This window comes from Melanostigma gelatinosum, assembly GCF_949748355.1.
Source record: "Melanostigma gelatinosum genome assembly, chromosome: 24".
NCBI classification, from domain to species: Eukaryota; Metazoa; Chordata; class Actinopteri; order Perciformes; family Zoarcidae; genus Melanostigma; species Melanostigma gelatinosum.
The window spans coordinates 1,903,293-1,920,153 of NC_136657.1; the positions used below are offsets into that span (position 1 = coordinate 1,903,293).

At 47.1% G+C, this 16,861-nt stretch overlaps 1 protein-coding gene across 1 annotated transcript in view; it reads left to right on the forward strand.

The window, feature by feature from the left end:
* Nucleotides 1-3,509, forward strand: part of LOC306797448 (neural cell adhesion molecule 2-like) — a gene marked incomplete at both ends in the record, with an annotated part of 117,008 nt that extends 113,499 nt beyond the window's left edge. The window contains one exon of the mRNA XM_079296814.1: nucleotides 3,348-3,509. Coding sequence (XP_079152940.1) covers nucleotides 3,348-3,509 — 162 coding nt within the window. The remainder of the gene's footprint in view (nucleotides 1-3,347) is intronic.
* Nucleotides 3,510-16,861: the final 13,352 nt, after the last annotated feature.

The following is a 16,861-nucleotide window of genomic DNA, read 5'->3' on the forward strand; positions in this document are numbered from 1 at the left end:
AATCTAGAGGGATTTTTCAGGTGGTCTTATTGTATGCCTTGTCCACAATGTGTGTGCACAATCTGGGGGTTCTAGGACCCATATTTGAGAAGTTATGGCCATTCTTGCATATGGCAAAAGATAAGCGAATAAGGCCCCAATTAAGCCCTTTGTGGCTGTTTTTGGGGATGTTAACTTGCAGCTATGAGGCCCATATTATAGGTGTGTAATGGTGACGAGCCCCTCTTTGAAGCAGAAAAGGATTTAAAACCCTACCCCTTTTTAAAGTATAAAAAGTTTGAGAAAAGACTGGTAAAATCTGGATTTTGACCACTTTTTAATATTGGTCAATTTTCAAACACTTGTAAATGGCCTTCTTTGATAAAATTCACATATGATGGACAAAACAGGACCCCCTTCAAGGTTCAATTGGATTCAAGTCGTTAGCATGCTGCTACCGGAAGTTAGCTTTCCCAAGGGTCTACAGATATCTCGCTTTACGTCCTGCATCACCTTATCACAGGCGACTGATTTATGCAAAAATCCGGCACTTCCAACCTTTCACTGCGATTTAATGGCCCGTTTCTCACTTGCCAAAACAGGCCAAAAGATGAGGTCACATGCCTCAATTTTGACCTTTGGGGCTGTTTTTGGGGACCTTAACTTGCAGCTACGACCTCTAGATTTGGATCATTTAACCTACACGACCCTCTCTTAAGTTACAAAAACAATGTATTCCTCTATCTTGCTTTAAAGTATTTTTAATGAACTAAAAGACTCTTAATGATGTGTACATGTTGCTGTTTCTGTTGGGTGCAATACAAACACTTATAACTGGCTTATCATTCCATAATTGACATATGATGGACACAAGAGGAACCTCTTCAAGGTGAAATTGGATTCCAGTCGTTAGCATGCTGCTACCGGAAGTTAGCTTTCCCAAGGGTCTACAGATATCTCGCTTTAGATCCTGCATCACCTTATCACAGGCGACTGATTTATGCAAAAATCCGGCAGTTTCAACCTTTCACGACGATTTAATGGCCCGTTTCTCACTTGCCAAAACAGGCCGAAAGATGAGGTCATATGCCTCAATTTTGACCTTTGGGGCTGTGTTTGGGGACCTTATCTTTCAGCTACGACCGCTAAATTTGGGGGAATTCATATTGACAAGCCCATCTGTAAAGGGGAAAAGGAATCAAATCCCTACTTTGAATTAAAGTGTACATTTTGAGAGAAAAGACTGTTGAAGGCCATATCATCCTTATGACTCAGAAAGGGACATTTCACCTACATATGACTGGGGTCTCGTTTAGTCCAAAAATCCCAACCCGATCAGCCCTTCTGTTCCCAGACCTCCCAAACAATATCTGGAGTAGGCTCTGGGCTAGGAGGTTGACACTTATGAGGGGGCATACCTGGGAACAGCCAAACAGGTGTGCAAAGTTTCAAGCAAATCGGATGACTTTAATTTTTGGGCAAATTCAATGACATTGCCTCACTTTGCCTGAGACACCAACATTTCACAATTTGAGGGGCTAGCCCCACCAAACTTGGTGTGTGTGTTCATATGAAGACCCTGTGTACCAAATTTGGTGGCTGTAGCACATTTAGATCAAATTGCACAAGTACATTTCATGTCACCCAACACCATACTGCCTGAATGGCAACTTTTGTCCCAAAAATATTGTGATATATGTTTGAGGGCGAGATATTGAACGGTTGAAGAGATATGGCAGTTTAAAATGTCAATCCTGAAGTCCGCGGAGGTGGCCCTCGAATGTCCCTTTCGGTCCGATTCGTCCCCCCAAATGGCCCAATTTGACCCATTCGGCCCCCCAAATGTCCCTTTGTGTCCCCGGTGACATGGGGCCTATTCTGCCATTCCGGGGACATTTCCCGCAATGTCCCTTTGTAGGCCAAATGGCCGTCCCGAATGGCAGTTTTGTTCCCAAACGGGTTTTGGGCGCTCGCCCCCTGGTGGTCGCAAAACATAAAGGGACATTCGGGCAAACAGGTCAAAAACTTTGGAAAATCATAACTCGCTGACCAGAGGTCCCAAGGGAACGCCGTTCGCCCACCTGACACCTGCCACCTTGCCCTACGGGACTATGACCCCTCCCGATTTTTAGCGGCACTCCTTCTGACCGTTAGGTCCGGGCCAAAAGGGGCAACTTTTATCCTTCTCTCTAATGCAATTGTACTCAGACTGTCCCGGAGGGACCTATGGCCGGCTAGAGCGGCAACGCCTACCTGGCCAGCCCACACAATGCGCGTCATGGTGATGTTGAGGACCTCCAGACCCACTCGCAGATGCAAGGGGTTTAACCGCTTGGTCACGGAAGTCATTCCGCAAACTGAAGCGGGGAGGAAAGGATCGCAGTAGCAGCGATTAAGAAGAATCGTTGCTAGAAAACGGAACTTGATTGTCGACATGTCACTGCCAAACCAACCAAATAAAGAAGGACGAAAAAGAAAAAGAACCTCTCCGTCTCTCCGACCACGAAAAAGGCCATATCTACAATTGCCGAATGAAAAAGTCTATTTAGACAAACCCAAAAGAGATTTTGCATGCCGAAAAGGATTCTGTGGATCCGGCGCTTATTTCTGCAGCAATGGCGAATATAAGCGCTCCCCAGACCTACGGGTACCAGGGAAGTCGGACTTACAGAGAACTTTTCGCACAGGATGGGATCTCCAGTACGACAGAGCCATGGTCAGGTGGACCTCTCCATGGCTGATGCAGCCGGTCCTCTGTTGTCCTGACCTGTCCCCCTGGATCCTAAATACCGCTTTCTTCAACGTGAAAGGCAAGACGCTGAAGCTACGGTGGGGTCCTAACTATGCTGATTATTTGCAAGACGAATATGTTGATCTTTGGCTGGGTGAGAATATGATTTGGACCAACAGCCCGATCATGCAGTGCCGCACAGCGCTCCACGTGAAAAACAGAGAACGCTGTGTTATTGAGAATCAGGAGATGCAGTTGCATACAGTGAGTTACTACCTGCCGAGGCCCACCGAACCCGGAACCGGGCTTGCGCATGAGGGATTTGCCTCCTACCAAATCGCGCAATTGGATGCACGCGCAGGTGAATCGCTCAGATTTGTGGGCTAAAGTGACGGAGCTCCAGATGGAGGACGGCCAGCCATTATACGCAGTTCTCGCTCAAGTCCGGAACCTCGCCCACCCGAAGGACAGGGAGGCGTACGTATGGCTTGGGTTGAGTGCTGACAAAGACGGGGATTGCATTGGACCCCTCCCACGCCCCTTCTCGTTAGTAGTCACCTATTACAGGTGGGTGTGGAGGGGGCTGGACTTCAGCATTGGCTGACACCCATCGGTACTATATCACCGGCTCCTGAAGGGTAAGATTGTTCAGTACGACCTTGACTCTCCCCCGAGCCACAGCTCCGGCTGCACCGCTCCACCTCCGGACCTCGATCTACCGGTCACCACACTGCAGCTTCCCGCACCATGGATCTCCCACTTCTACATGGGAGGGTTCAAGAATTTACCTCAACCTTAACCCCCGCATCATTGAAACGAAAACGCAAGCGACTGGAACAATCAAGTGAACGACCACGGAATGTAAAACGATTATGGTTTTGCTTAATGGCTAAAGTGGTAGCAGTACTAACAGGATTGAGCCTCGTCCTGGCTATACTGTACTACTACGGTAGTGTCCCATGGGCCCTCGCTCATGTAAGGGTGTCCCACACTACCACAAAGAGGTTCGACCAGACATGCTGGACGGTTGAATCTGGAACGGTCATTCTCTCCCACTTCACTGGATGGAGGAGCACATCGCCCAAGTTGGACCTTGACGTTGGGTCTCACGTAACCAGTCAAGTCCAAGAAGGACGGCACCGAACCTGACAGCTACCATCATCACGTGGATGACTATCTGGGAACAGAAAATCAACGAGACGGGTGAGGGATCAGATTGGGCAGGTGAATTCCAGAAAGTAATAGAGAATTCGACATGGAGAATAGATGATGTATCTACGCAGGGAGCGGAGATGAAGATTACGATTGTGATGAAGAAAGCAGAAGAAGAAAAAAGGGCACAGTGTAATTGGATCTACCCCAAAAACGGTGTCCCAGGCTGGTACTGTTCATGGGCATGTGTCTCATGGGCAGAGCAAGGGAACGAGGGATACTGGAAACCCAAGGTAACATATGCAGCGAGCCACCGCAATGATACGTGTTTGACGATTTCACCGGCAGAAGGGATGTTCTGGGGACACTACAATCTCACCTGCGAGGCCACACCGCCTCGACGTAAACCCCTGCGGTTTAAAGTGAAGCCACTAGGTAACACCACCAACCACCAGCAGCACAACATCACCAGCCGAGCCGACAATGTCACGAGGAGGAAGAAGAGGACATACTACCTACGGCCCAGGAGGCCAAAGAATGGCAGCTGCCGCCACAATTCAGGCCGCGTGACAGTCTTCGGAGAAATAGGAGCAGGAAATGGACGAGGGAATGTATAACGAACAAGCTCCCTCTCCTAGATAAGTGCTTCTGGAATGTGTTCTTTTATTGCGAAGGGCAGAATTACTTCGTAATAACTCCGGTTAACAAACCACAGTATCAGACTCATAAGAACATCTATCTACCCCTACCTAATGCCCAGCACGAGGAGTGGCTCAACAAAACCCTGCCCTGGATATGGATAACCCTGCTGATGCATTTCAACAGGAGCTGCAGCACTGTCATCCTCCCATGAGGTGGGTGCTAGGGTTTGTATTGGCTGAAGGAACTTTCTCACCTGCCATCCATCGGCGGTCCCAGCCTGCACCATTAGTCTGCTCTGCTGGAGCAGAGAGCAGGACGCACAGAGGTGCAGCCTGTGTCCATCCCATTGGCAGACACAGTCCTTTAGGTTCAGCTTCGTCCCCTGCAGATCCCACTGGGTGACGAAGAGCAACCTTGGTAATATCTCCATACGGCATGAACCGCTACATATGCATCCATAACCTTCACTGGTTTGTGGAGCATTCGGTTAAATTCTTTTCTTTTTCCTGTGACCCGGAGTGGTTTCTTGTTTCCGGGTCCCTGCCATGCCATGGCTAGGGTGGTCGGCAGCAGGCAGACCACACAGTCATTCTTGATTTCTCTCCATAGCAACACTTCTTTTTCTTCTGAGAGAAATCCTTTCTTTGCATATCCTAACTTCTTCAGGGCTCTTCCTGCCCAGAGCCCCGTAGTACTCCTTCTCATGGTAACCACCCCTTTGACATTGGCCACTCTGACGTAGGGTGGTAAACCTTGTATGTTGGTGGCCATTCTTGAGTTAGTACGGAACTGGCTTCAGCTGCCCTACTCCTTGGATTCCTTTTTTCTTAAGTTGAACAGTATTACTGTCCAATATCTTGACAACTATGTCGGATTTATCGTACTTGGCTTTGACTGCAGAGTTAGAGGCACCGACCTGAGCCTTGATCCAGCCGCGCTGTCCTACTCGAAGTGGCACTTTTTGCTCAAGCTTGGGTTCTTTATCTTCTGAGCCCCGTCCCACCTCTTGTGACGTGAAGGGGCGGCGCATTAGCTCCTCCGCAGGGGAGGGCCTGTCACTTCGGTAGCAGTCGTTCAGGGCCTTGGCGATGTCCAGGGTCTTAGTGCTCCATTCTCTCGTGTTGGCATTTTTCCCAATCCAACTTTTCACCAAGCCAATGGTCCTTTCCACCACCCCGTTGGCCTGGGGGGTGTATGGGGGAGAGTAGATCCTCATTACCCCATGCTGTTGACACCACTGGTCCACCTTAGCATTGCGAAAATGCGTTCCGTTGTCAGTCCTGAGCACCTTAGGCACCCCTAAGTAGCCACAGACTTGGTCCAGCATGCTAACAACACTGTTGCTGTTAGCTTTTCTTACTGCTTTTGTGGTTACATATCCTGACATGGAGTCCACTAGCACCAACAGGTACTTTTCTCCGCTTTTACCCGGTACCCCTAAGGGTCCTGCCACATCCATGCAGATAGAACCCCAGGGTACGGTACTTTTAATGGTGAGTCCTCCCACCCTTTGTCCTCTGCTTCCTGCATTGTATCGACCACACAACTCACAGTCTTTTAGGATTCTGCGGACTTCTCTTTCAGGAATCCAGAGTCGCTGCTTTTCCAGTTCCCTTCCCGTCGGAACGGTGCCTGCATGTCCTAGTGCACCATGCACTGCCTGCACCACTTCCTTCACATTCTCTTCTGGGACTACCCTTCCTTTGGGCAAATCTTCCCACTTCTCGATCCCAACAAAGACAATTCGTCTCATCTGGATGAAACAATCCACTTCTTCGTTTCCTTGCCAATGAGTTCCTACTCGCGTGTGGGCCTTCTGGTGCACCACTTGAGCTCCATTGTTAGCCGCAATTCGGCTATTTTTCTCCATAGGTTTTCGTGAGCTACTTTCTTGTTTTTAGCACTCTCAAAACCATTTTCTTCCCACATGGACAGGTCTTCATTAAGGGCCTGGGCGCAGTAATAACTGTCAGTTATCACCCTGGCTCGCTTTACCCTTCTTCGCTCCAACTCGAGCAGACCTTCCAGTATCGCTGTCACCTCCCCGGTCTAGGCACTGCCGGGGACTTGGCCTCGTTGTCTGGAGCACTCCTTCTCATTGTGCTTGAGAATAAATCCCCAGTAGGCTTTGTCGTCTTGTCCTTTTCACGATCCGTCGGTGTATAGAGTCCACTCTAACGGTTCGGACGGTGTCTCGTCCTGTGTCGTCTTTTTCTTACTCACGGGCTGTGCAGGGCCGATATCGAGGTCTGGGTCCAGCAGGATGTCTTCCCAACGCCCCCACCTCGCGTTCATCGCCTTCGTGCTTTCTACCGTGGCTTTTCTCAGGAATCGATGGACCTGGCTTTGAGTGAGGACCCTGATGCCCTGCCCCTGAGCAAGGTCTTTCAGGGTGCTCCAATACCTTGCCAGAACTGCCAACTCCTCTTCTGATGGATATTTCTTTTCCACAGAGGACAGGGTGTAGCTCCACAGAGTGACTATTCCCCCGCCTTCGTTGCACACTTTTACCACTGCGTCGTCGTCGTTGCAACTGACCTCCGCCACCAGCTTCGTTGTCAGACTTCGTGGCTCCAGCCACAAAGCTTCTTTAATGGCTGTCCGCAGGTTTTCCAAACTGTTTTGATCCGTTGCGGTCCATTCCCACTTCTTGTGGGCGTCTTCTGGCTTTTCTCTTCTTAGTTTTACATACAACGGTCTTGCATACTTCTGGTAGCTAGGGACATGGTCCCTAATGTAGTTGCAGAGTCCCAGCACCTTCTGTAGTTCGTTCAGCGAGGTTGGCGGGTCGATCTGCTCCACTTTTTCCCGGAATCCGTCCGAGAGTCCCAGGTCGTTGGAGACCTGGAACCCCAGGTAGTTCACTTGGAATCATCCAAATTGGCATTTCTTTAGATTCAATTTCAAGCCTGCCGCTGTTAGTCGTTCTGTGACTTTCAATTTTTGTAGATGTTCTTCTTCGGTGTCATCTGCAATGAATACATCATCGATGTATATGGTTGTCTCCAGGCCGTCAAGCATGTCCATTACGGCCGGCTGGAAAACATTCGGAGAGTTTTTGTAGCCTTGGGGTAGCCGTTCCCAGACGTACGCTTTACCTTTGTGGGTGAACGCTGTCTTACCTTGGGAGGCTTTGGCTAGCCTCAGCGAGAAAAATCCATTTGCCAGATCTATGCAGGATTTGTACCTTTTTAGTCTCAGTGTTTTCAGCGTTCCTTGGGGGTTGATCAGGCTGGCTCGGTTGGCGACAGTCCTGCGGTTGAGGGCCTTGAAGTTGATAACAGGTCTCCATCCTCCTCCCGATGACTCAGGCTTTTTGACTGCCTGTATTGGGCTGTTGGTGATGGGATTTGGCTCCTCACGCACCAGCCCTAGTTCGCTGAGCTCCGTGACTAGCAGGTCCATTTCTGCAACTGCCCCTGGATTCAGGGGGTATTGGCGGACGGGCGGGTGTACACCCCCTTCTATGGTGTGGGTGTACTTCGCACCCATGTCTCCACAGTCATTTTTGAACCTAGCCACTCCGGCTTAGGATAGTATGTCTTTTAGCATTTCTTTTCCCTCCGGGGAAAAGTCGCTTTCTTCGATCTTTTGCTTGGTCACTTCTGGAATGTCCACTGGTTTGTACCACTCCCGTGATAACGATCCCATTTGGATTAGTTTTGCCCCGAGGATTTCTAGTCACTGGTTTATTGGGGTTCGAACTTCTGGGCTGCTATGCAGCTCTTTTAGGTCCGTTATTGTCATCAAATTGTAGGGTCCTAGAGCCCGCACAACTCCTTTCCAGACGCCAAATGGAATCTTTTTGATGGTTCCGTCGGCTAGTTGAACAGTCAGGTGTCCTTTTGTTTCAAGGCATTCGCGGGTCATCGACACTTCAGCACCAGTATACCTGATAGGGGATTCCATCCACATTGGTGTATATGTCGTCCCCCACCCAATAGGCATGATCCACTGTGACCCGCGCCCGCTTAGCCATTACTTTCTCTGCCCTTCGCTCCCAGCTTCCATGCGGGAGACACGAAGGGCCTGTTTCTGCTCTGTTGTCAGCTTGTTGTAATCTTCGGAGGAGAGAAAACCGCTCTTGTTGGCTGGTGGGGGCCGTGGCCCCTCCTGTTGTTGGTCAGGCGGGGTCCTTTGGTAAACGCCCTGCCTCTGGAACCCTTCTTGCCTTTGAGCACCTTGCTCCCTTTGGTAGCCTTGCGGACCCCTCTGGAATCCCGGCTCTCGCTGGTAGCCTTGGTAGCCTTGCTGACCCCTCTGGAATCCCGGCTCACGCTGGTAGCCTTGCGGGGCTCTTTGGAATCCCCCTGGCTGCCTTCTTGGTGTCTGTGAAGGGCCGGGTCCCTCGGTGGGTCTCGCATTGTCATACGAGGGCCTGGGAGCCGGCGGCTTCGGTTGGCTTCCTCTCTCTCTTTTGTCTTCCAAGTGCTTTTTCTTCAAATCCCACTTTCTTACTGTTTCTTGGATTTGTTCTGTGGTACTTTTGGTGATGTTTAGGGTCACGAAATCGATGTCATTATTATTGTTATTATTAAGATTTTATTTGTACAGGGACAGTTCACATTAATCGACAGCACACATTAATAAAAACATGACTGTAAATGTGACAGTGTTAGCTAAAAAAGCTAATTTTCAACCGTTGTCCCTGGGCACGGTGTTGGAAGCCGCTAAAAACATTTAAACATTTAAAAACTGTTTAAAAAGACAACAACACAAAATCAAGCAAACAGAGCTGTGCAATACAATCCTGCAGACACAGGATCAAACATGACAGACAAGCAGGCAGGCAGGCAGACAGACAGACAGACAGACAGACAGACAGGCAGACAGGCAGACAGGCAGACAGACAGACAGGCAGGCTACATACGGACATTGCAGGCATGAGACTGTTAGTGCTGACACACCTGGTTGTTAATGAGCCAGGCTTTGAGGTTGTGTGTGAAGAACCTGTATGTGGTGCTCTGTCTTATGTGTGATGGGAGAGTGTTCCAGGTCCATTCATTAGTTCCATTCATTAGGCCCTTTGTCAGCTTCCTAAGGGCTTGCACACTTCGTTCTGGCGGAATCGCCTGTCGCAAGGCGTACCACGCCTGGGTGAGAGTTTGCCCTTTTTCTAAGCTTTTTCTTGCCTTGTCGATTTGTGACTCCTCGTCCTCGCAGTCTTCCAGCACTGATCTTCGGTAGTGCTGTTCTGCGGTTTCTTCAGGACCCATCGGTTGGTCCGTCACATGGGCCAGCCACAGTCTCTTTGCTTCGTCGTTTGTGGAGCTGGCTTTTACCATAAGCCATTTTTGCGTCAGATATTCTTGCACCGATTCTTTTGGGTCTCGGTTCGCCACCATCACCTTGATCTTTTTGAACTCGCCAAAGCTCTGGGTGGAGGCTTGCATCTTTGTTAAGCCCTCGTTGTCTTCAGCGGTAGTGAGGCAGCTGCTTTGTGCGTGGCCCTGCCCTTGAGTTGGCTGTTCGTCTTCACTGTCCGAGATGTCTTGCCTCAGCGCTTTTTCTTCCTCTGTTGCCAGCTTGTAGGCTGCTTTCTTCAGGCGTCATAACATGACATCGTACACGATTGCCACAAAGCCCGTGCGGAAATTACCCGTCAGCTCCGTGGCTTTTGCGAGGGAGCCGTAGGTCGGGGTCATCAGAAAATTTGCCCATTCTCCTTTTGTTGCGTAGACCATTGTTCCTTTCATTCCCTCGAGGTCGCGCAACCATGTCCCTGGAACATCATAACCTGTTTGGCTGACCTCTGGAACATAGGCTTTTCTTCCGTCTTTGGTGGTCATGGGCCCATATTGGTCATCTCTGGCGATTCTCTGCGAAGCCGTGTACACTGAAAGAAGGGGCAGTGCGTTCTTCTTGCCTTTTCTGCTTCCCTGCTTCAGGTCTTTTACTCCTCCTGGAGCCTCGTATTCGATTGAAGTCAGGCTTTGCACCGTGTCTTCTTCATCTGAACTTTGAGCTGCGGTTTCTTCCTCGCCCTCCCTCTCTGGTTCTGGGGACGGTGAGGCCGGCTGAGTTGGTTCTGGTGTTCTCTTCGGAGTTCTGGGACTTGCCCTGATCCGGTCTGGACTTAGGAACCTTATGGACCCTTATCCTCCTCCTTCGTAGTGCATTCTCTGCAAGCCGACGGATTCCGCTGGGCTGGTGATCCCATGCTGTGATCTTATTGACATTTAGGTTTCCACGTCGGTCTGCACCGCTACTTCTCGGGGAGAGGTGATTGGAGTATCTTTTTTCTTTGGACGTCTCTCCTGGCTTGAGCTGGCTTGTGGATGTCGCTCTTCTTGTCTCGAGGGTCCGGGTGTCGATTCCTGGTAGCCCCTCTGTTCTGCCGCTTCTTTCTTTAATCCTGCTGATGACGGGAGCCGTGGCCGAACTGCTCTCACAGCTGGGGCTTCGTCTTCCTCGTATTTTGGCTGTCCTGCCCTCCAGTTGTTTGGCCCATCAGTCTTGTAGAGGGGTCTCAGTATTTTCTCTTTTCGCTCGTGGTATTGGGCCACCGAGGTGACTATCACCAACTCTTGGATATTGCTCCAACCGTGGGTAGTTTTCATCAGGAGGCGCATAATTCGCATGGCCACTTCTTCTGCTACCTCCCATGGTAGGTTGCCGGACCTGGCCCCGTCGTTGCATATGACGACTCTTTTGTAGGACATCTCGCTTGCTCGGGTGACACCTTTTTCTAATGCCTCTTCTATGTCGTCCCGATAGGCGTCCTGATTTTCGCCATCCCCATATCTTTCGATCGGTACATGTAGCACCGCAAAATGACTTGATGTTCCGCCGCTTGTAACCACTACCGATGGCGTGTTCTCTCATATTTTTTGAGGCTGTCTTCGAGTTCTTCTTGGTAGAGTTTGCCTGCCTCTCTCGCCAGTTTCTTTCTGAACCGGGAGATATGAGGCTTCAGATGTGAGTTGGTTAAGACAACCAGTCCATGGCTATCTATGTCCCAAGGCTCTCCGAAGTGGTTATATGCGGTCAACCCTGTCTGGTTCGCATACTTTTTGGTATCTTTGGGCATCTTTCTTAATTTTGGAAGATGATCTCTTGGGCTGGGGGAGCAAGCGTGTCTTGTCTTAGCCTGCGCTTTCTTGTTCCGCCCCGGCACTGGGTCCTTGAGATGTGTCTTTTAGATCTCCAGCAATATGTTTGTGAATGGATGACAAATCAGGCGACAGAGGCAGAAAACCGCTGCAGCTGTTAAGCGAACACAACACACGCACGGAAGGAAAACCAGTAGGTCCAGAAACCAGTAGGGACGTAACACCGGCACAGCTCTGAAGGAGGGAGGCGTGGTCTCCAGCGGTGGGCGGGTCCTCACCGTAACACCGGGAGGAACAGCTGAGTGAGTGGTCTTTCACTGTGTCTCTGACAGAGGTCTGACCTGTAAGGACAGCGGAGTGGACATCGCTGCTGGAAACAAGCTGGTGGACATGATCAAGCCCCTGGACAAGGCAACGTCCCGCGCTGGTGACTTCATTCTCATAAACAAAGAAAATACGTTGTGGTGCAATTAAATAAGACTCACAATCTTGTTTGAATTAAGCAGCTGACTGAAACCATTTTCTCATTAAGAAACAAATTGCTGTATTTTTAGTAATTGTAGTGGTTAATGCTGTCATTTTCATTGTGTTTACTGGGATGAATTCAGTAGCTCTACAAACTCAGAAGAAGAATCGGTGAACGTGACCGTAGTTGGTGTTTTGTTCTCACCAGGGTGTAATGCAGAACTGGGAGGTTTCGCTGGGCTCTTTGACCTGAAGGCAGCAGGTTTTGTTGACCTGATCCTGTTATCCGGGACAGACGGAGTGGGGACCAAACTCATACGCGGTCCATTCAATCCAACTTGGTGTTCCAAGGTCATTGTGAGTCGGAGGCATACAACCACGAGGCGTGAATTCAAATAAATGGGAGCACCGGCATTTTCACTGCAAGGCCTCTTTGGTGTGAATGCAGCCTAGCCTTGGTCCACTGCAGAAGAGAGCAAGCAAGAGACAACATTTCCGGTCGAGTCACCTTCCCAATACTCTCAACTGCTGCCCTCATGTGTTGCTCTCTTTGCCAAACTCTCACATCACTGCTGCATCGTCCTCCACAAATCAATAATGAAGTCTTCAGAAGATTCAAAGTTGTCTTTCTTTCTTCTCTCTCTCAGTCATTCTTTCTTCTCTCTCTCAGTCATTCTTTCTTCTCTCTCACTCATTCTTTCTTCTCTCTCTCACTCATTTTTTCTTCTCTCTCTCTCTCACTTATTCTTTCTTCTCTCTCTCTCACTAATTATTTCTTCTCTCTCACTCATTCTTTCTTCTCTCTCTCTCTCACTCATTCTTTCTTCTCTCTCTCACTCACTCATTCTTTCTTCTCTCTCTCTCACTCATTCTTTCTTCTCTCTCTCTCACTAATTATTTCTTCTCTCTCTCTCTCTCTAATTCTTTCTTCTCTCTCTCTCACTAATTATTTCTTCTATCTCACAAATGATTTATTCTCTCTCTCTCACTAATTCTTTCTTCTCTCTCTCTCACTCATTCTTTCTTCTCTCTCTCTCGTGAATTCTTTCTTCTCTCTCTCTCTCTCTCTCTCTCACAAATTCTTTCTTCTCTCTCTCTCCCTGTCTATGTCTCTCTCATACAGTCATTCAGGTCTTAGAGACTTTTAGAGGACCCCCCCCCCCCCCAGACACACACACCCCATTTCAAAATAAAAGCCCCAAAGAGTGAATTCAAATTGAAATGCTTGTGATGAAGCCAGGCATTTAATAACCTCTGTTTATGTGTGTCAGACATTATGATTATGACTCCTCTCCCCCACCCAGCACCACCCTTTCAAAATAAAAGCCCCATGGATTAACTGTATTTAAACAAGCTCAAAATTAGGCTTTTTTGTTAAAAAAAATGAATGCTCTTACTAATACTGCGACAACTACTACTGCTGCTGCTAATATAGTATTACTACTACTGCTACTTCGACTATAACTTTTGATGTTGCTACTATTACTGCTACTACTGCTACCATCAATATTATTACTTCCACTACTGCTATTACTACCACTACTACTATTACTTATACAACAACTGCTACTACTACTACTGCTATTCATGCTACTAAAAGTAGTAATGCTACTACAGCTATTAGTAAGACTGCTACTAGTACTACTACTACTGCTACATCTTCTACTGCCATTACTATTACTACTACTACTGTGATATTAAATACTACGACCAATACTACAGCTGTTACTATGACTGCTGACACTACGTCTTCTACTACTTCTTCTAATTACTAATACTTCTACTTCTAATAATACTTCTACTACAACTACAACTTCTACTACAAATATCACTACTACTAGTACTTATTCTAATGCTACTAATACGTCTACGAATAATACTTGTACTAAAACTTATACTCCTACAAATATCAGCACTGATGAATTTTTTTGAGCGACAGAAACTGTTCAAATATCAAAATGTTCAGCTCTTTCAGGAGAGGTGTGATATGACTTTTCATATTTGTAATCTTTAAACTCTTTGAATTATTAAGGTTTTTGCCATTTTTTTTTTAAATTGGATATCTATTTTCAGCAATGTTTTTGAGATTCATTTCAGCTTTCAGCATTCCAACCCATTTTCAGCAGGAAATGCATTTTCTAGTTAGTTATGTTATGTATTCGTGCTTAAGTGCATTTACTGTTTTTGAGGTACTTGTACTTCCATTTTCTGCTACTGTATGCTTTTAACGTTTCTCCACTACTCTGCAGAGGGAAATATCGTAGTTTTTTGCAGATTATTCATTCACAAATATAAATGAATGATGCCATGTGGCAGGTGGACGGCAGCATGGCTCCAGCTGATGTTACGAGCAGTTTGGTATCGAATCAGTACGACAATTACCATTTGGGCTGAACCTCTGTCTACCTTAGACGTATAAAAATAATAATATGCAGTTGTTTGTAGTCTTGACAAGTAGATTAAACATTATTTACATGTTTTCACCTCCCTTAGAAATGTAACCATCAACAAAAATCCCCACAAAATGAATAAAATGTAGGAATTAGCTTGTCATTTAAGCCAGCTACCTTTGTGTTCACTCTTCAGGCATCGCTGGCTGCACTACATGACAGATGACCCCCCCCCACCACACATCCACCAGAGCCCAAGAAGTTCCTGACTGAGGTCCACCAGTTCAACGTGAGTGGCAGCTCACAGCAGTACGTGCCCTTCCCCACCACCAGCAAGAAGATCCACGAGTGGGTTCCACCCAAAGCCGGAGCTCAGTGAACTCTGACTGCATATTTGTAAATGATGTCCTGAATATAATCTCTAGACAGACATTGATGATGGGAGTGGCAGTTCTTACAATAAACCTTTTAGACAATGGCAGTGTTCCCCACAGGAGGATTTTCTTTATCCCGAAATTACTTTAATGTGAGAAAAACAACTTGGCACACAAACTGTCCTCTTGGAAACATCTGCCTTTGTCCAGTTGTTTTACCTTTTTGACCTTCAGACACGCTGCTACGCCTGTGTTCAGAAATATAAGCTGGCATTTGCAAGTTGTTATTTCAACATTTGGCACTTTACTTAAGCAGCTAGCTGGCTATAGAGCTGCACTTGACAATCATTTCTAACATCGATTAATCCAATGTTTTATTCATGGTGAAAAATCACCATTATTATATCCATCATAATGTATCAGATGTGAAGGTACAATCTTTAGATCCCTGGTTTTGTCCGACAAGCAGTCCAACACTCGGAGAAATTACATTTTCAATCATATCTGATAAACAAAAGCATAAAATCCTCACATTTTGACCTCTTAGCTTAGTTTGTCTAGTCGGCTATTAAAGACGCAGCAGCACTCTTCTTGTCAGTATTATACTTCAGTACATTGGTCTCACTTAAACCAACAATATGTTGACAATAACCCAAACGAAAAAAATGTACAAAAGGATCTGTATAATAGCTGTTGGCCTCCAGTCAGAATTTAAATTCTTAATAGTTGTTGTACGCCGTGGATTGGACGGATTGCTTGCGTAAAGTCTCTTACTTCTGAATTACCTGCACTGGTCACCTGTCTGTCTTTCTAACTGAGTACCCGTCTTTACAGCTGCTGGGCCTGCTGGTCTCCATTCTGATGATCCATCAGGTCAAACGTCACCACAGCGGCCATCAACATGAAGGGCTACTAAAAGAAACCCTTCAACCTGTGCACTGAAACAGGAGGACTCAGTGGTCAATACACAACCTCTTCTTCTTTACTTTTTTAATCTCATTTCTGGCTTTTAAGAGAGCGTAGCACTTTGAGGGAGAATCGGCCACAGTGCACTCCTCCGTGGACTCAAAGACCTCTTCAGACAATTTAAGGCATCACCTTGTAAACTGTGTTGGGAATTTTTCCCTATTCAAATAAATGATTGTAAGTTGCAAGACCAAACCGAGATGAATTCCTTCATGAGTATTGTTTTTGGTGGATTAAGTACTTCAGGTTTGGAGTATGCGGTGTACTCACCTGCGCTACAGATTTCAGGTGGAGTCGTCACAAAGTGTGAACGGTCCAGACCATCCAGGACACCAACACAACGTGAGCTTGATGGAGGAGAAGCATCAGAGTCCACTGATGTGCAGAACACCCTGAAGGGGGAGCTGGGAAAGACCACACCCTCCTCCACTCTTCCCTCCATCCCTCTCTCTCTCTATATGTATAAAAAGATAACGCAGAATACGTCAATCACGAGCCTGTTGATTGAACAGCAGCACTATCTGCGTCTCTGTGAGATGGAAAAGCAGACATGTTTTGACGTAAATCTCCAGCCAGTTCAGCACAAAACAAACACGTCGTATGAAATGTTCAAATATGTACGCTCGAGCTACGCTTTCGTGTGGTAAACATACTTTATGATATTTCAGCAAAGGACAATGAGTGAGGAAGCCAAACATGTTGTGCAAAGAATATGTGGTGTGCAGCTTAAATAAGAAACAAATGCACTGCATGAGTTGGAAATGATATCTATGAATTACAAAGAAACATGCGGTACAGTGTTCATGAAACGTTTTTAGAATATCTCAAATAAAAGTACACAATTCAGGAAAATGCACCCTGTAAATTGTACACAATGATATACTGTATTACTAGATTATCATCACTGATGTGTAAGCATAGTTGTATTGTTGTAGTTAGCCTATTATACTGCTGGACAGTGTAATCTACACTCAAACAAAGTACAAGTGCCTCAAATCTGTACTTACTTAGTTACATTCCACCTCTGTGTGTATATATGTGACTTTCTGGTGAAAAAGGAAGTTTTTAAGGAACAAAAGGTTTCAGGTATGACAAAGTTAAATAGCTTAT